At 54.7% G+C, this 18,448-nt stretch overlaps 1 protein-coding gene and 2 non-coding genes across 16 annotated transcripts; all 3 read right to left on the bottom strand.

Moving 5' to 3' along the window:
• Window positions 1-116: 116 nt before the first annotated feature.
• Window positions 117-18,119, bottom strand: TBRG4 (transforming growth factor beta regulator 4). Of its 14 annotated transcripts, none has more exons than XM_067043032.1 (13): window positions 17,836-18,065; window positions 9,060-9,119; window positions 8,480-8,545; window positions 7,158-7,622; window positions 5,002-5,325; window positions 4,240-4,411; window positions 3,805-3,962; window positions 3,080-3,190; window positions 2,169-2,313; window positions 1,569-1,814; window positions 1,288-1,399; window positions 1,060-1,174; window positions 117-411 (listed from the first exon to the last, which is right to left on the bottom strand). In XM_067043032.1, the coding sequence occupies exons 4-13, from the start codon at window positions 7,569-7,571 to the stop codon at window positions 310-312; spliced, it is 1,899 nt and encodes a 632-aa protein (XP_066899133.1). In that variant the 5' UTR covers window positions 7,572-7,622; window positions 8,480-8,545; window positions 9,060-9,119; window positions 17,836-18,065; the 3' UTR covers window positions 117-309. The 14 variants fall into 14 exon arrangements, with proteins under 14 accessions (XP_066899133.1, XP_066899128.1, XP_066899137.1 ...); XM_067043027.1 differs by lacking the exon at window positions 17,836-18,065 and adding an exon at window positions 9,775-9,858; XM_067043036.1 differs by lacking the exon at window positions 17,836-18,065 and adding an exon at window positions 9,775-9,842 and having other exon boundaries at window positions 1,060-1,220.
• Window positions 4,056-4,190, bottom strand: LOC131763093 (small nucleolar RNA SNORA5). The gene has a single exon (XR_009337494.1). It is a non-coding gene; the product is annotated as a small nucleolar RNA SNORA5 (small nucleolar RNA).
• On the bottom strand, window positions 4,562-4,698 carry LOC131763092 (small nucleolar RNA SNORA5). The gene has a single exon (XR_009337493.1). It is a non-coding gene; the product is annotated as a small nucleolar RNA SNORA5 (small nucleolar RNA).
• Window positions 18,120-18,448: the final 329 nt, after the last annotated feature.

The raw sequence follows: 18,448 nt of genomic DNA, 5'->3' as shown, positions 1-18,448 counted from the left end.
GCAGGACTCAGCCTGTGCTGGGGCTGACTGCCAGCCCTGAGCAACAGGCCAGCTGTGCACGAATGTACACGAGAAGGGTCCTCTGTAGGTGGCAGAGAAGCTGGTATAGACAGGCAGCTGATTAAAGATTTATTACCCATGAAAGAACAACCTGCCACTCAAGAGATGCTGACCACCAGCCCACTTCCGGCCAAAGTCCTGCACTGAGGTTTGTCCTCGAGCGTGCCACCTCTGGCCCATCCAGTGCTTGTGGCTGGGCCTCCAGGGGAGTCCGGCCCCCTGGTCACACAGTTCTTGCTACGGGACAGGTTACTTGGCCAGCTCCTCCGCCACTGCTTTGCGCATCTTGTCCTTGAGGTAGGCGCTCTTCTGCCATTCAGACTTGAGTTCCAGCCACTCATAGTATGGGACCTGGGGAGGCAGGAGAGAAGTCAGGGCAGGCGGGGACCCTTGTCCCTCCTACTGCCCTGCACACCACACCCCTGGCCTCCAAATCCCGAAGGAAGAAGCCCACGGAGCTGCCGCAGCATGGGTGGGGAAGAGACCCTGACTTGGTCACTGCTCAGAGCTGCAGAGGCCCACGACTACACGGGACCAAGAGCAGCCTCTAGATTTTAAAAGTTGTACCAAAAGCAAAACAAAAAACTCAACAGGAGAGTCACTCATGTGAATCTCTGGCCCCTTACAGGACAGCCAGCTCCCGTGGCAGAAGTCTCTGCAGTGAAAAGCTGGAGCCAGGCCCCAGGGCCGGATCACAGCAGAACCCTGGGTGAGGCACACGTCGGCACTCGGATCTGGGCACCTGGTTGGTCTTACCCGGTCTAAGAGGCCCCGGCTGTGGAGGTGGGAACAGTGCCTACGGCATCAGATACTTAAAAGCTATATGACGTTGGGAAAGATACATCACCCTTTCAAGCTTCCCTTTTCTCACATCAAGGGGGAATCCCAACACAGCTGACCTCAAGAGCTGGGGTCCACGTGAGCACTGGCTCCTCCTATCACTGGACTGGGCCGGGGGCTTCTCCCTGTGCAGTCACCGCCCACCCAACAGATACTCACATCGACCAGCAGGAAGCCAGCGGCCAGCAGGTGGCGCCGGGACAGCACGAAGCGCCCCAGTAAGTCTTTGCTTCGGCTGTTGAAGTTGGGGAACTCCCAGCGCAGGAAGGCCAGCCTGCAGGGAGAAGGGCGCTGTGGGTGCTGACAGCTCTCCTAGGCCCCTGGAGAGAAGAGGGAATGCTGAAGAGCCAAGTGCACGCGGCCCCCAAGGGTTGTGCAGTTGCTCACCTTTTGGCCCCCGGGGGTAGTGGCTGGCTTCCAGAGGGCAGGGCGAGATGAGGGGCCACAAAGGCCCTCAGGGGCAGGAGCTGGCTGTCGGCGTCCAGCAGCACCTCAGCATCTAGGGAGAGCACGGAACGAAAACGTGTTGGGGACTGTCCCTTGGCGTCCAACTGGGTTGACAGCCCCACCCCTACGATGGATGAACAGAGACCCTGGAGAGCAGAGGGGGCAGGTTTAGAACAGTCCCCAGATGGGACTGCTGGGAGGGGAAGGGGAAGGGCCCTCACCCAGAACCCAGCCATACTGCGTGGCCACCACGAAGCTGCCCTTGTCGGCACTCTGCAGCAGCCCCTTCAGCGTCTCCTGCAGCTCCTTCTGAAAGGGGGTCACCTTCCTGTCAAGGGCCGAGGGCCTGGGAACCAAGGCTGAGGCTGGCAAAAGGGGCCCCGTGTACTCGGGGTGCTCCAGCTGGGCAGTGGCATTGATATGGAGCAGCTTCTGGAAGGTGCTTTGATCCTTTGGGGACTCGCCACCTAACGGGAGAGGATGGAGTGAGAGGGGAGGGGCTGGCGGAGGGCCAGGAGGAAGAGGATGGAGGGACACGGGGGCCAGGTGGGAGAGCCAGAGGCACCCCTCACCCAAGTCACAGCCTGGACTCTGGGCCAGCAGTGGGAAGAGGGCTGCCGGTCACCCACTAGGAGCGGGTGGAGGCGGAGCAGAGCCCGGGCCTGCCCGGCCTCCCTGATGGCGAGCGGGCCAAGGCTCCCAGGCTCTCTCCTGGCTCAAGGCTGGGGCGGTACTTGGGATGGGCCGGGAGGGGAGGGGGACGCACAGTGGGGCTTGCCATCACTCAGGAGAGGGAGGAATACCCGCCACAGCTTGCTCACCTAGAAACCGGGTGTGAAACTCAGGGTGGAGCACAGCCTGCAGCTCGGCCTCCAGCACCTGCTGCAGCACACACAGGGCCCACACCACGTCTACCTGCAGGGCTGGCTCCAGGCCCGCCAGCTCTGACCCCAGCTTCTCATGCACCTGGGCAGGGACGGGGTGGGGTGGGGAAAGCCGGTTTGTTCCATGGCCACAGGCATCCCTGGGCGGGCAGCAGCTGGAACTGCGTTATGACCTGGCCACGCTAAGGCCCAAGGCAGTGACGGGGAGCATCACGGGCCAAGGTGCTCTTGGTCAGGCTTGGGGCACCCCCGGTGGAAGGTACCAGAAACCCTCCTCATCCCTTAGGCCCAATCTGGACAGCAGCTGGGTTCCCCCCGCTGCCCCTCCCACTGGCAGGGACCTATGGCACAAAACCACATCACCTGCACAGGGGAGGTATTTATGGCCCTGAGAGGAGTTAAGAGATTATGAAAGGGGAAGCAGCTGGCTGGCTGGGGCAGTGCCCACCGCGGGGCCCTAGGATCATACCCAGTCCACTCACAGGACGCTCTTACCCCTGCAAGTGGATTGAGGTCTCTGAGCCCCAACAGGGCATTCAGGGAGCGCTAGGAAGCAAAAGCAAGGGTCCCCCAGCCCTACTGCATGTGAGCCGTCGGACGCCCTCCTGACCCTTGGCCGCCATGCTGGATTTTGCGTGTTTCGTCCCCAGACAATCCCTGGGACGCCTGGCTCTAGCCAGCTCCCCCCACGCCCCCATGCCGGGCCTTCTTCTTTACTGCCTACACCTGGGGCCCCTCAGCACAAATCCGGTCTCTCCCCTCCCTCCCACTCAGTCCCGAGCTGCTCCGAGGAGGGCTGAGCACCCGAGGTAGGGAGAGTGTGGGAGCTGGGGGCGTGAAGACTGTACCAGGCTGAAGAACGGATCCTCCCGTTCTGGGCGGAAGTTCACACGGGCGAAAGCCAGGAGCACGTTGTACAGGTGTGGCAGAGTGATGCTCTGGGCTCTGTCCAGGACGTGCTGGGCCAGTCAGGTAGGGCAGAAAGGTTGGATGAGAGGGGCCCGGTGGCCAGTGCCCCATGCAGACCTGGCCCTCCCCCAGGGCCCACAAGCTCCCAGCACCAAGGGGTAATTTACACAGGGGAGTGGGCAGAGGGCCAGGCCCTATCCTCGCAGAGGCAATCACACACACAAAAGGCCCCTGACGACAGCTTTAGAAATACTCCTCAGCCTACAAACAGAGTTTCAACCTGTTGCACATACACCTAAGTGCAAACATCCTCTTTCTTCACAACTTCATTCTAAGGCAGCTGGAAGTTTAGGGAGAGTTCTGAGTGGATTCTCAGCCTCGCTGTCTACACTGCTCCCCACACAGCTACCCAAAGACAGATAAAAACTCCTACAAAGTTTGGTGAAAGAATGGAAGAAACCGTTTTCAACTACATTTTCTTTCACTACTAAATCGTTATCACTTCTCTCCAAAAAAGCCAGAATAAGGACTCTGTGTTTGCCACCAGGAGGTATTTCCAGGCCAGAGGGGCCTCCCTAATGAAATGACCAGGGAGCCGGCTTAAGCAGGGGGTCAGGCACAGAAGGCCCTCAAAGCCAGGCCTCAGGTCTGCACCCCAGCTCACCTGGGCAAAGGCCTCAAACAGGGGCAGACTGAGCCACTTAAGGAAGGCAAAGGACTTGGTGCAGCGGGCCACCTCGCTGGACGTCAGGCTAGGAGCGTGGGGCAACAGGTCTGCAGCCAAGCGCTGGAACACCTGCGTCTGGTGGAAGCCGAGTTTGCCTTGGGGACAGAGCCTGAGATTTAACTGGTGAGGATCAGCAGGCCACCCTCAGGCCCACCCGCCACCCACCCTGGTCTCAAGGAGTAACAGCTTGGTGTCTGTAACCAAATTTATCCCTGAGGCCCAGCAGAGAGGATCAGGGCCCATGAGTCACAGTGTTTCTGTGGCAGCCTTTTAGGCCAGTGCCCGCCACGGGTGAGGCTGGCACCGAATTTGACAGAGCTGCAGCCGGAACTCAGCCCCTGCCCCACTCTGCTCTCTGTGCACAGGGCTCACCATAGGCGTAAGCCAGGTCCAGGAGGATGCCTTTTGTCAGCGGGAAGGGCTTCTGGATCAGGTGGTACGAGATGGCCCGCAGCAAGGGCACCGACCGCCGGTTCTGAGCCGCCAACGTCACCAGCACCTTCCGCAGCTCCTCAGGGCCAAACTGCTCCACCAGCTCCAGGCACTGTCAACCACAGCCGGCAGGGGTCAGCTCGGTGGCCCGAGGGCCAGGGGTCCCATGCAGTGCAGGCCCTGCGAGACAGTAACTGGGCCTGAGTTTACTAAACACAGGCCCCATCTGTGCAGGGCCTGCCCCCACCCCCACACCGGGGCGCCGTGTCTGCAGCCAAACTTATCCCCAGGTCCCAGGGCAGGGGACCCGGGGCCCATGAGCTGCGGAGCTTACTGTGGCAGTCATCTGGGCCAGCCCCCGCTACCACAGGAACAGGGGCTGAATTTGACTTGACTGCAGGGCTGGGGGTGCAGCAGGGGGTGGGCAGGCGTTGTATCTCTAGGAAGCACTAGCCGGAGGCTGAGCCACTGGGGTGGCCCAGGACGCACTTCAGGAGTTGCCGGCCATGCCACCTCCAGGTTATGTGCAAGACGCAATTTTGGAGGCATACAAAGGAGTGGGGTTAAGGCTCTGCAGCCCCCTGGATCCCTGGAGGAGCCAGTGGGTGCAGAGAGCTGCCTCCAGCTGTGTGAAGTGCCAGTCCCTCTGGTGCCACGCCCCAGACTCCGGACAGAAGCTGCCAGGGCTCTAGATCCCAGTACCTTGTCCTCCAGGCGGGTCATCAGAGACTCAGAGAGGTGCCCCGTCTTCATCATCATGGCCACCACCATGCGGCTGTCATCGATTTCTGCCCAGCGCCGCTCCAGGTGCACAAGCAGCTCAGCCAGCAGCTCCTGGGAGTCCCGCTCCTGCATGTAGGTGGCGCTGGACTCGGCCAGGAAGACCAAGTGCTTGTACTTCAGCCTGCGCATGCGCCAGCGGACCTCCTGCTCCACCGATCGCAGCTCCCTAGAGGTGGTGGGAAGCCCCAGTGCATAGAGGCTCCGGAGCAGCTTCACGAGGGTCCCATGCCAGACTGCAGTTATCTGGGTGGGGGGACACAGGCAAGGTCACACATGGGACCCCACTGACCCTGTGCTGTTACAGAGTGGGCCCAGGCTCTGAGCTGGTGGCTGCCTCCCTAGAAGCAGCTCCCCACCTGTCATTTTAACGGGCACACCAGGCTGCTCCTCCCTCACAGCCTGTCTGGGCCAGCAGGCCCCTCCCAGAGCGCCCCCTGCAGGGCGTGTCTCCAGGCCTCAGAGGGATATGGGGGCCACTCACGGTGCCCTCTGGTCCCACCCCCAGGGAAGGCAGTATTCGGTAGCTGAGCAGGGCTCTGCTGTCTGCTGTGCTAAGGCTCTTAACTCTGCCGCTCTGGAAGGCTCCTGAGCCCTCATCTGCGAAATGGAGCCGCACTGCTGAGAGGGGGAGCTGAAATCACACACACAAGACGTGAGGGACAAACAAAAAAGCTGTTGTGTGAAAGGCCGGGCAGAAGGAGAAAAGTATGAGGGACTTCCCTGGCGGTCCAGTGGTTAGGACTCTGCGCTTCCACCGCAGGGGCCGGGGTTCAGTCCCTGGTTTGGGGAACTAAGATCCCACAAGCTGCGTGGTGCAGCAAAACAAACAAAAAAAGGTATGAATTTGATCTCAGTATCACATGAGCCCCCAGTGGCTCCTACTTTCTCTGCAGATTTCCCTGAAGTAGGAGGGCTCTTTAAAAGACATCTTGTTCACTGCTTATATTTCTAAATACTTTGTTCCTGGTTCATTACTAGCTTGTAATTTTGTTACAAATGTTGTCTTCTCTCTAAAGCTTTCTTTAATTTGTGTGTAAAATGTTCAATGAATAACAACTAGAATTATAGTCTTAGAAAAAGGGATCTACTTAATTTTTGAGTTATATTCTCAGTAAGAAATAAATCTGTACTGTGACCCACACATACACTTAACTTAGACAAAAAGTTCCACGAAACACTTCCCTTACTACATGTGAACTGTTTTCTACATTACTCTATTTCATAAAAACACCTGGCCACTTCGACTACACTTTCATAACCTACAGTTTGAAAAAATTCATTTAATGTGACCCCTTCCTTGAGCTGCGAGTCTCCTCCTCATCATCCATGACAAGTGGACACAGGGCCTCGCCCTTCTGGAGCAGCCAGGGGGAGGGTCTGTACCTCTTTGCTGCGCCCCAGGCCCTCTGGCTCCAGTAGACCCCACGGAGCCACGGGAAGAGTCTGCATGAAGGGATTCCTTCCTCACACGGAACACAAACTGGGTAGAGTCCTGCCCCCAACCCCTGCCACACACAAGTCCCTTCTCTCCACGCTCCACCTTTAAGGATCTGATCGGATAACGCCCACGGGCAGCTCAAGTTTCTGAGATCTTCTGCTAGTCACCCCTCATCTCCTCCAGCTTCAAGAGCGTATCCCCCGTCAGCCAGACACTGAGAGGGGGCTATGCAAGCCAAGACGGCAGGGCGAGGGGGAAGCTCCCAGGGTGCTGAGAAGAGCCGGGCTCGATCCTTGTGCTTCTATTTACTGTGTCTGCGTTGCCTGTTGTAAGATGAGGACAGCAATATTCACCTGACAGACCCGCTGTGAGGATTAACAAAAGGGAAAGCAGACCTACAGAAGAAACTACGGTGTATAGCAACTATATTCTAATAAAAATTAATTTTTTTAAAAAAGAGAAGAAATGCATTAAAGTACTTTGGAATCTATAAAATGAAAAAATACCACTGGACATGGAGGGCCTGAACACACAGCAGAGCTCCTGTCTATACCCGGAAAGTGACTGGATGCTTTGGACTCCAGGGCCTCAGCTGTTTTCTGCTTGTTGAACCTGTAGGAAGGGCTCTTGAACCCACCTGGCTGTTGACAAGATGGAGAAGTTGTTGAAAGCGGGCATCCTGTATGAGCAAGGCTTTGTCTTTCGGCTTCTCAGACAGCAGGCGAGAGAGCTGGATGAGCACGAGGGCGGCGTGGTTCTGGTGCAGACAGTGACCGCCTCCCAGAAGCTCCAGGAGCTCCTCTGGCCTGGTGGCCTTCTCGATGAGCTGGTCCACCTCCTGGCGCTCAGGGTAGGGAGTAAACACCTGTTCCTTCTCCACAAGCTCTGACAAAGGACCTGGGAGGCGGGAGCTGGACGAGGCAGCCGAGGAAGTCAGACGCTTCTGGGCTCCCCGGGCGAGTCTCAGCTGGCCCACCGGGGACATGGCAGGGGCCAGACGGGTGGCCTCCCTCAGGAGGCACGTGCATCGCTTCACCAGCCGAGCAGCCATGGCGGCCCGGGGGGTGGGGAGAGAAACCTCCTAGCAAGTGACTCCAAAGCCCTGAAGAGAAAAAGGACAGAGAAGGGAGTGGTGCAGAGGCAGTTCCCAACTCCCAAACACAACAGAAGAACCAGACAAATGAAAGGGAGTCACAAGGACTTCTCTGGTGGTACAGTGGTTAAGAATCCGCCTGCCAGTGCAGGGGACACGGTTCGATCCCTGGTCCAAGAAGATCCCACATGCCACGGAGCAACTAAGCCCGTGCGCCACAACTACTGAGCCTGCGCTCTAGAGCCCACGCACCACAACTACTGAAGCCCATGCGCCTGAAGCCTGTGTTCCGCAACAAGAGAAGCCACCGCAGTGAGAAGCCCATGCACCATGATGAAGAGGAGCCCCTGCTCGCTGCAACTAGAGAAAGCCCGCGTGCAGCAACGAAGACCCAACGCAGCCAAAAATAAAGAAATAAATAAATTTATTAAAAGGAAAAAGAGAGAGTCACAGCCACACTCCCCATAAACCAGCCCAAACCTCTCCTTCCTGACTGACCATGTGTATGCAACAGTGCTTTCTGAAGCAAAAATCTCAGAGGGCTTCTCTATCAGTACATAATATAACCAAATAACAAGACTTGGGAGCATCACAGCTTGGGCTGGAGGGTTTCCAGTCCTGGCTGTAGAATCACCTAGGGAATGGTTCAACACCTCAGAATCCCAGGCCCCACCCAAGACCTCTTGAGTGGGAGTCTCTGCACACACGGCTTGAACAGCGTTGCCCCACCCCCCCTTTTTTTTTAATTTTTAAAAGTATGCAGGATTAAAAATTATTGGGCTTCCCTGGTGGCGCAGTGGTTGAGAATCCGCCTGCTGAGGCAGGGGACATGGGTTCGTGCCCCGATCCGGGAAGATCCCACATACCGCGGAGCAGCTGGGCCCGTGAGCCATGGCCGCTGAGCCTGCGCGTCAGGAGCCTGTGCTCCGCAACTGGAGAGGCCACAACAGTGAGAGGCCCGCGTACCACCAAAAAAAAAAAAAAAAAAAAAAAAAAAAAAAATTATTGACTTATGGGGACAATGAGACAGAATATTTTAAATTAGACTACTCATGGAAAACCCTAAACATATCATCCATATATACATCCCACAGCTTCTGTGGATGTTAATTTAATACTTACAGACGTGTGAGTGAGCCTCCCCAAACCAACCTACAAAACACACACACACACACACACACACACACACACGCGCGCTTTCTAAGAGCAAACCTCCTGAACCAATCATAAAAAGCACTTCACAACATGGCCCAGAACTATCTTCCCAGTTTTAACCTCTTTTTCCTCCCTGGAACACACCCTCATTCTAAACAGGCCTTGCACTTTCATTACACCTAGGCGGGGCAGGGCAGGGCAGGGCCTGCTGCCTCGTTTTTTTTAACCCCCCTTCATAGGGCTCGGAAAATCACCCCCCCCATCTTCCCGCACCCAGACAAAAAACGTTACCTCCTCCAAGAACGTTACATATCCCGACGCTGCTGCTTTTAACAACTCTGTCCTGCTCACCTGCGTGAATAAATGACGTGGGTAAGGCACACCGCCGGGGCACGATAAAAGGCGTTATAACCTGGGCCTCCCTCCTGCCAAAGCAGAGAACGTGTTTGACCCTCGATTTCCCAGAACTTGGTTGGTCTGGGACATTTTATTTTTACGTGAGCTCACTGTTGCAGCTGTAGAAAGCTTAGATTAACTGTACATAAAGCAAGAGACTCAGGAGGAACACCGACCCCAGGGTAACATCCACCACCCACAGAGCCCCAACAGCGGGGAAGGACTGAAAACGTTCCCGACTAAAGACCGTCCTACGAGCTAGCGAGGAAAACAAGTTCAGAAGCCCAACTTGGATTTGTGGAAACACCAACCCAGAAGTTCGGCCCTCAGACGCAAAAAGAAAACGACCTGCACGAAGGCCAGCCAGCGACAGCGCGGAGGCCCAGTGCGGGGCTCACAGGCCGCCACGCCGGACCTCGAAACGCCGCACGAGCAGGCGCGGCTTTGAACCGGGCCCGCCCCCACCCCTACCCCCTGCGTCCCGTGCGCCCTCCCGGTCTCCTCTCCCGGCCACGTCCCCATGCCTTCAGGACCTAGGCTCCTCAGGAACCTCTTCCCCCCGGCCCCGAGACCTAACGCCGCCCCCGCTGCCTCAAGCGCCCCGGCTGACCTCCACACGTCCCCACACGGCCCTCGGCCCACGCTGCGCAGCGCGCTCTTTTACGTCACGAGGCGCGCCGCCGGAAGCGAGGCGCGCCGCCCGCCGCCCAGCCGGAAATCCCTGCCGGTTCCTTTTTCCGGCTGTGGGTGTGTTCGCTCAGGGCGCGGACTAGATGAAGTGAGGAACAGGGATTGAGCAACTTCGGAAAAGTGGGCGGGCCAGTGGGGAAGAATAAACTGTCCAGAAACGGAGGCTGGGAGGCCTGGAGGCCCTCTGGTCAGTACCCAGCCCTCATTCGGAGTATAGGAGGCGACGCTTTGTCGTCAGTGCGTGCTTCCGTCCACCTCCCAGCCCCGCGCCTCACCTGCGGGTTTCTCACAGCCTTTAGAGAAGCCCCGGCTGTAGACTGCCCAGGGCTGGGCTGTGACAGGCTGGGAAGGCCTCTCAGTACAGGTGTGCGGAAATGTAGGCACAAATTGCCTAGATCTTGCAGTATTTCCAAAAAAGAATCTAGGATTCTGGAAATTTTTTTTTTTTTTAGGATTCTGTAATTTTAAGTGCAGTCTCGTGACTTTTAAATATTGACGTTTACTTGTAAAATAAACTGCGGCGTAAGCCAAGCAAGATGTATCTGAGTTGTGTATGTGGACTTGATTTATCTTTCTTCCTGCACGACTTTTTATTTCCATGGAATTAAGAATTGCTTTGTTTTTTTTGGCTTCCCTGGTGGCGCAGTGGTTGAGAGTCCGCCTGCCAATGCGGGGGACATGGGTTCGTGCCCCGGTCCAGGAAGATCCCACATGCAGCAGAGCAACTAGGCCCGTGAGCCATGGCCACTGAGCCTGCGCGTCCGGAGCCTGTGCTCCGCAACGGCAGAGGCCACAACAGTGAGAGGCCCGCGTACAGCAGAAAAAAAAAAAAAAAAAAAAAAATTATTTTATTTTTGGCTTAAGGTTCCAGGGACCTGCCTGGCGGTTTATTTTTATTTTAGTTTTTAAAAATAAATTTATCTTTGGCTGTGTTGCTGCACGCGGGCTTTCTCTAGTTGGGGAGAGCAGGGGCTACTCTGTTGCGGTGGCGTCTCTTGTTGCAGAGCACGGGCTCTAGGTGCGTGGGCTTCAGTAGTTGTGGCTCGTGGGCTCAGTAGTTATGGCTCATGGGCTCTAGAGCGCAGGCTCAGTAGTTGTGGTGCACGGGCTTAGTTGCTCCGCAGCATGTGGGATCTTCCCGGACCAGGGCTCGAGCCCGTGTCCCCTGCATTGGCAGGAGGATTCTAAACCCCTGCGCCACCAGGGAAGCCCTCCTTGGCGGTTTAGTGGTTAAGACTCTCGTGCTTCCAATGCAGGGGGCGTCGGTTCGTTCCCTGGTGGGGGAACTAAGATCCCACATGTCGCGTGGCTTGGCCAAAAATTTTTTTAATGGAAAAAAATATTCCATGTATTTGTCACAATTTCTACCTCAATCCTTCACCAGTTGTATAAATCTCTCAAGATGTTCAGACACTTCAGCTAGGTCACCAGTTTAATCTTACTGTAGAAATCTCTTCCTGAGCCTTATGACCTCCTATGTGGATTATCACCGCTATGCTCTCAGCACGAGTGTCATCCTGGGATCTCCCTTTACCATGTTGCCGCCATCCACGGCGGGTCCTCAAAGTGCAGCAACAATCGATGAGAGGGGGTAGGGAACTGAACGCACCAAGGTATGGGATCAGAAGGGCACAAACAACTGATGGTTGCAAGGCACGTTTAATATTAAAGCATAGCCATGTATATACCCCTAAAGCAGGGAATTTGCTTAGTCACGCCTTATCGGCATCAGCTGGTTGATTGGCTTCTCGGCTTAGTCACGCCTTATCGGCATCAGCTGGTTGATTGGCTTCTCGGCTTAGTCACGCCTTATCGGCATCAGCTGGTTGATTGGCTTCTCGGCTTCTCCCTCAAAGGCACCAATTTCCCCTCCAGGGTTGCTTTTTCTAGCTTTAGGGAACAACCAGGGACTCCCAGTAACTGAGCAGGTCCCTGGAGCGATGTGGCCAAAGGCCATCTCCTTTTTTACATTCATACCATAAAGTCCAGGATGCATACCAAGGAGAGTACAATCGGGCCCTGAGGCTTATGCGGGTCTTAATGGCGCCTTCCTCAGAGGGCAATGCTCGCCGCACCATGTCCTCAGTATTCCTTTTGCTTCTATTGATGCTCTCTTATTTTCTGTCCTTTATCTTATTTCTTGGTTTATGCCCTTGTTTGGGTGGAGCACATCCTTCAGTACCTCTGTGAGAAATGATGCAAAGGAGGTCAGTAAAAGCCTTGTAGGTCTGAAATGTCTTTATTATATCCTCCTGCTTGATTGATAGTGTGGCTGGATGTTTTAGAAATCATTTCATGATTTTGAAGCCTTGGTTACTCTGTGAGCCTCTAGCTTTCAAGCTTTCTGAGTTTACCTGGAGTCCAGAAATTGTACGTGAGGTGTTTTTTCCGCCCACCCTCCTTCCCTTCCTTCTTTTTTCTTCCTTCCTGTTTCCTTCTCCTCTCCTCCATTCTTTTCCTTTTTAAAAAAAATTTCTAAAGTTTGGAATCTAAATCTAAATCAATGAACAAAGGATGTTTCAGCCTTCAAGCCACTACAGCTGCACCTTGATGGTGAGCCCTGAGGGGACTCAGGATGGGAAAGAACAGGATACTGGCCCCGGATAGCTGAGGTGCATATCAGAGGAATGATTTCAATGAGCCCAGACTAGCATCTTCTCATACATAAAAAGTGCATAATTAATTAACTTGAGAATGCCCGGTTTTCTTTAATTAACAGTAATCTTTTGTTGTTCTGACCACCTGGTTTTTGTTACAAAACTATATATCCTGGTTCCTCTTCAGTACCTCTTTGGAGCAGTCCCTCAGAGCAATCTGAGAGGCTGCCTCCCCAGTTTGAAATCCTCAGAAAGTCCACCAAATAAAACTATTCTCAACTTCTAGGTTGTGCCATTTTTTTTCAGTTGACAGGAGCCAGTCCAATGAGACCACATATTACATGATTTCATTTATATGCAGTGTCCTGAAGAGGCAAGTCTGTAGACTTGAAAGTAGATGAATTGTTTTCAGGGGCTGGGGAGATGGGGGTGGTGGTGTAATGGGGAGTGACTAATGGGTATGGGATTTCTTTTTGGGGTGGCAAAAATGTTCTGGAATTAGATAGTTGCACAATTAACTGAACGTATGATGAGCCGCTGAGTACACATTAAAGAGCGAATTTTATGTTAGGTGAATTATACCTCAATAAAGCTGTGATACTAAAAAGAAAAATAAAGAATGGTGGGCTAGAAAGAAGGAACTCTAGCACATGAGTAGAGCATGTTGGCAGTGAACCTCGCCATCAGGCCATTTTCTTGGGTAGCTACCGCTGTCATCTTCTTAGGTCTTTCCTCTTGGGCTGGTGAGACTTTGCAGAGGAATTTCCAGAGCTGCCACCATTTTGGTGTGTGTGTGCGGGGGGTGGTCTCAGGTTTGAGTGTGCGTATGTTTCCTTCATCATCGTTACTGTTGTTACGGAACAGACGATGCCGTTTGCTTTATTACGCTCGTGGATGTTTTGGGGATGGCTTGTCTCTGCTGTACAATGACTGGGGCCTCCACTGGAACCACTCAAAGCTAGAGACAGTCTACCAAGAGCCCGCGTGTGCCAGCCTCTCTTGCTTAGCTCAGGGGTTCAACCGTGGGTGCTCCAGCAAACAAGAGAGACCCTGTTGCCTTTCATGACCAGCCTCAAGAAGCACACAGGGTCTGCGTTCTCCACGGTGGAAGTGGCCACGGCCCCATCTAAACTCAAGAGGGCGTCTCTGACCTCAGTCTCAAGGGGAGGAGTGCCCAAGGATTTGAGGCTGCATTTAGAACTGCCACAGTCACTCAGATTTTAGCAAGGTAAGCCCGCTCTCCTGGAGGGTTGAGGCAATTCCTTCCAGATGCCCTCCACTACCTTCTCTGGAGAGAAACTTCTGGCCTTTTTTTGGTGGGGAGAAGTGTTGGAGAAAGGTAGTTACTCAGTTCTGTGGGTTTATTTATTTGGCTGCATAGGGTCTTAGTTGCAGCACATGGTGGGATCTTCATTGTCGCGTGAGGGATCTTTTTTTTTAGTTGCGGCATGCGGGATCTAGTTCCCTGACCAGGGATGGAACCCGGGCCCCCTGCATTGGGTGCGCGGAGTCTTAACCACTGTGCCGCCAGGGATGTCCCCTTATATCCTTTCTGATTTTACTTGCTAGCACCCTCCACCTTCCTCCTGACCCCAGAACTGCCTTAGTGGTGACTTTGAGGGATGGAATGGCCTGGGGCAGGGATCTGACCTAAATGCCCTCCTCGGACAGCAAGGTCCTCGATGAGGAACAAGCAGTGGGGTCCACCTGGCAGGACATCAGAGCTGTAGGAGATGAGTTTGTCTCCTTCCCAGAGGGAGGGTGGAAAGGAGAGCCGGGATACCTCAGAGCCTTTCTCATCCAACACACTTGCTGACAGATGGAGAAACTGAGGTGCAGAGAGGTGTGGGGACTCGCCAACACCTGTTCCCATTCCAGCTGGAATCAGGGCCAGATGAGCTGACAGATGACCGTGAGGAGGTTAGGGTACCAATTTGGTCCTACTGCCTGCCCACCCTGTAACCTGGGTCAGGTACTAAACCTGCCTGGCTCAGTCTCCAGGTCTGTCAAAGTGCTACTTCAGGATGTGTGGTCAGGATGCAGGGATACGGGCCCCTGTCGGGAGCCCTCCGGATAAGGCCCCCACGTGGATGCCCTCCCTCCCTCCCCTCCGCCTCCTTCCAGGCTGAGCCTCTCACTCTTGCTTCCACCGTCTGCTAACAGCGTCTTCTCTCCTGAAATTGTGCCTCAGCTAGATGAGCAGCCATCCTGGTGTACCCACCATGGCCCTGGTTTTAGCACAGAAAGTCCCCATCAAGGGAAATCCCCCAGCCCCAGGCCAACCAGGATGGTTGATCACTCTGTCCTTAACCTGCCCACTCTCTCGCCCCAGGTGGACTCAAACCACAACCTGCCAGAAGCCCTGGTGCACAGAAGAGCCCCGCCACAGCACATCCGCGGCTGCCAGTCCTGATGGGCCTGCTGGCCAGGTTGGCCCTCCGCCGGTGTCTGGAACTGTGGCTGCTAAACAGCTCCCTACACTGACAACAACTTCCCCGCTATGGTAAGTGTAGCCCCTGTGCCCAAACTGGACAAGCAGTGCGCTGTGCTGACACTTGCTTTCCCTTGGGGAGTCTGGAGTTTTGGTACACGCTGGGCAGAGGGCGCCTACGAGACCAGCCCCTGGTAAAACCCCTGGAGGCTCAGTCTCCAACGAGCTTCCTTGGTAGACGCTCCATGCCAGTGGTCCCAGCTTGTTGCCAGGGAATTCAGTGCCTCCAGTGTGACTCTGTGGGGAGAGGTCTAGAAGTTCATGACTGGTGTCCAAGAGTTCAGCCCATGGGCCTTTTTCTCTTTGCAGGTTTTGCTCTGTCTCCTTTGTTAGAATAAATCTTAGCCATAGTTGTGATTCTATGCTGAGTCCTTTTGGAGAATCACAGAAGCTGGGGGGTGGCCTTGGGGACCCTGGACAAACCTGGCCAAGTGCTTTCCTCTCAGGAGAAGACTTTCCCTCAGGGCCTGGTAGCATTAATGCGTCTCCAGACCCCCGAGTAAGAGGAGGAATCAGACCTGGAGGCTGTGTCCCAAAGTCAGCCTGGCCCCAGCTCTTGCTGGGCACACAAACATGTCCTTTCTGCCCTTCTCTGTGTACAGGAAACTGAGGCCCAGGGAGGGCGGGACAGTCCAGGGGCACATGGAGGGTGAGCATCCAGGTCTCCTACAGCCACCCAGACCTCCCCATGCCGCTCCATCCTGGCCGGGGGCTCCCTTCCGGCTGGGGTAGGGTGGTGGACCTTCTGCCCTCCCAAATCCTGAACACGGCTGGCTTCCAGGGGCCCACAGCCCATGGAACGACCCTTCCAGCCTTCCACCTTGTCCACCAGCAAGTCTTGCAGAGCCCTCCTGGTGCGGGGTGGAGAAGTGCACAGTATAGTGCATGGAGTGGGGCCTGGTGGTGGCAGCCTGTGGGCCAGGCACTGAGCCGTACTGACGGGGCCTTTCTTACAGCCTCTCCTGCCTTCCACCTGGGCTCCTGCTCTGGGGTCTGTAGGAACTGAGTACCTGTGCTGCAGGGGGTGGCCTCTCTGGGCATTACAGGGGTGATAGAGCTATGGTGGGGCTAGGGGATCAGCCTAGTAGAGTGCTGGGAGCTCTGTGGGGGGGCTGCTGGGAGAAAGCATCGAGAGGTGGTGCAGTGGGGAGAGAACTCCCTTCACAGCCCCTGGGTCTCTCTGGGATGGATATCCAGATCCTGAAAGTGACTATTAAAATATAGCGTGTTATGAAAGAATGCTCAACATCATTAATCATTAGAGAAATGCAAATCAAAACTACAATGAGATATCATCTCACACCGGTCAGATTGGCCATCATCAAAAACTCTAGAAATAATAAATGCTGGAGAGGGTGTGGAGAAAAGGGAACACTCTTGCACTGTTGGTGGGAATGTAAAATGATACAGCCACTATGGAGAACAGTATGGAGGTTCCTTAAAAAACTACAAATAGAACTACCATACAACCCAGCAATCCCACTCCTGGGCATATACCCTGAGAAAACCATAATTCAAAAAGAGTCATGTACCAAAATGTTTATTGCAGCTCTATTTACGATAGCCAGGACATGGAAGCAACCTAAGTGTCCATCGACAGAGGAATGGATAAAGAAGATGTGGCACATATATACAATGGAATATTACTCAGCCGTAAAAAGAAATGAAACTGAGTTCTTTGTAATGAGGTGGATAGACCTGGAGTCTGTCATACAGAGTGAAGTAAGTCAGAAGGATAAAAACAAATACCGTATGCTAACACATATATATGGAATCTAAAAAAAAAAAAATGTCATGGAGAGATTAGTGGTAGGATGGGAATAAAACACAGACCTACTAGAGCATGGACTTGAGGACATGGGGAGGGGGAAGGGTAAGCTGGGACGAAGTGAGAGAGTGGCATGGACATATATACACTAATAAATGTAAAATAGCTAGCTAGTGGGAAGCAGCCGCATAGCACAGGGAGTTCACCTCTGTGCTTTGTGACCACCTAGAGGGGTGGGATAGGGAGGGTGGGAGGGAGGGTGACACAAGAGGGAAGAGATATGGGAACATATGTATATGTATAACTGATTCACTTTGTTGTAAAGGAGAAACTAACACACTATTGTAAAACAGTTATACTCAAATAAAGATGTTAAAAAAAATAAAAAAATTTTAAAAAAAATAGCGTGTTAATAGAAAATCTGAGATGACTGCCAGTGAAGATAGTTTATCATTCACAGTTCCCAGGAGAAGGAGGCACATCCCTCCATGAAGAGCCACACGGAGAAGCACAGGGTCAGCCAGGAGGTGGGGAGGTGGGGGGCAGGAGTGGGGAGAAACTGTGGGTGGGAGCCTTTACTGTGGTTTCCTTGGAAGGAGCTGGAGAGGCAGTATGAACAGGCTTATTAGGACCGGCTAGTGTGAATAATGTCAGTGGGCGCTGGGGTGGAGGGGCTCCCCCTAGCGGTGTGGTCCCTGGCCTGGCACTGGAAGAGGGACCAGGAGTATTAAGACCCCTTAGACGAGGTGGTGGGGGTGTGGCCTCTGGATTGGTTACTTTACACCCCCAAGGAGGGGTGTGGGGGGCAGGAGGCTGAGCAAGGTGAGTCAGGCATATCATCGAGGTGTCCAGTGTATGCATGTAGGACAGATGTTAGAGCATCAAGTTTACAGAAGCTGGACACGTGGTGAATGCAGAGACTGGGGCGTGATGAGCATTCTCTGCAGGGGAGGAGTCCTCAGCATGGTGTCGGGGGGAGGCTGGTGAAGCCCCCCCGCCCCGCCCCGCCGTTCCTTCTAAGCTCAAGTCAGGGTGGGCTCAGGGCCCACCGGGGATCTTTCCTGGGTCTGGGCCCCGGCAGGAGCGGCAGCCCCGTCGAGGGGCTCAGCTCCATCTCAGACTCACCTCTTTCCCCAGAAGCTCTTCCGGCACCTGCACAGCACAGGCAGGGGTGTGGGAGGGTGTGTCCACTGTCCTCCAGCCTCCGGGCATCCTGGAGGTACGGTAGCACCGCACTGTGAGTCCCTTTGTGTTGCAGGTGTGGCTCCCTCAGGACCTATAGTCCCATCTGTCTCACATCCCGGAATGGCCCTTTACCTGCCCAGCATCCAGGCCTCCCTCCCGTGCATCCTCTTGCAGCCCCGCCTCTCCGGCGCTGCGCTGTGCTCCCAGCTGTGCATTACCCAACTCAGGACCCTCCAACATGGCCGCCCACACACCCCTCCCACCAGCCGGCTCCCAACATGCCCCAGTCCTGGAAGGCCAGCCTTCTTTCCGTTTTTACTTTTTACCTCCCCTGGGAGCAGCTAGAAATGCAGAATTCCAGACCTCCAGAATTGGAATCTGCATTTTGGCAAGATTCCCGGAGATTCGGGGGCACCTTGAAATCCGGAAGCCCTGCAGCCTCACCCAGCGGTCCTTGACTTCCTGAAGCTGCTGAAAACAGCCTGTGGGCCCCACCTGCCTTTCTGACCCAGTTGGTCTGGTCTGGGTGGAGCCGTCTGACACCACCAGGTGA

Source organism: Kogia breviceps, chromosome 9 (assembly GCF_026419965.1).
Source record: "Kogia breviceps isolate mKogBre1 chromosome 9, mKogBre1 haplotype 1, whole genome shotgun sequence".
NCBI classification, from domain to species: Eukaryota; Metazoa; Chordata; class Mammalia; order Artiodactyla; family Physeteridae; genus Kogia; species Kogia breviceps.
The sequence above is the reverse complement of the archived record's forward strand: the minus strand, read 5'-3'. Positions and strand labels throughout refer to the sequence as shown.

Coding starts and splice junctions, on each gene's coding strand:
- TBRG4 (XM_067043035.1), bottom strand. CDS start 7,571: ATGGCTGCTCGGCTGGTGAAGCGATGCACGTGCCTCCTGAGGGAGGCC. Junction 3,191..3,804: donor TGTTTGAGGCCTTTGCCCAG/GTGAGCTGGGGT, acceptor TGACTGGCCCAG/CACGTCCTGGACAGAGCCCA. Junction 412..1,059: donor CTGGCTTCCTGCTGGTCGAT/GTGAGTATCTGT, acceptor CTGCCTCCCCAG/GTCCCATACTATGAGTGGCT.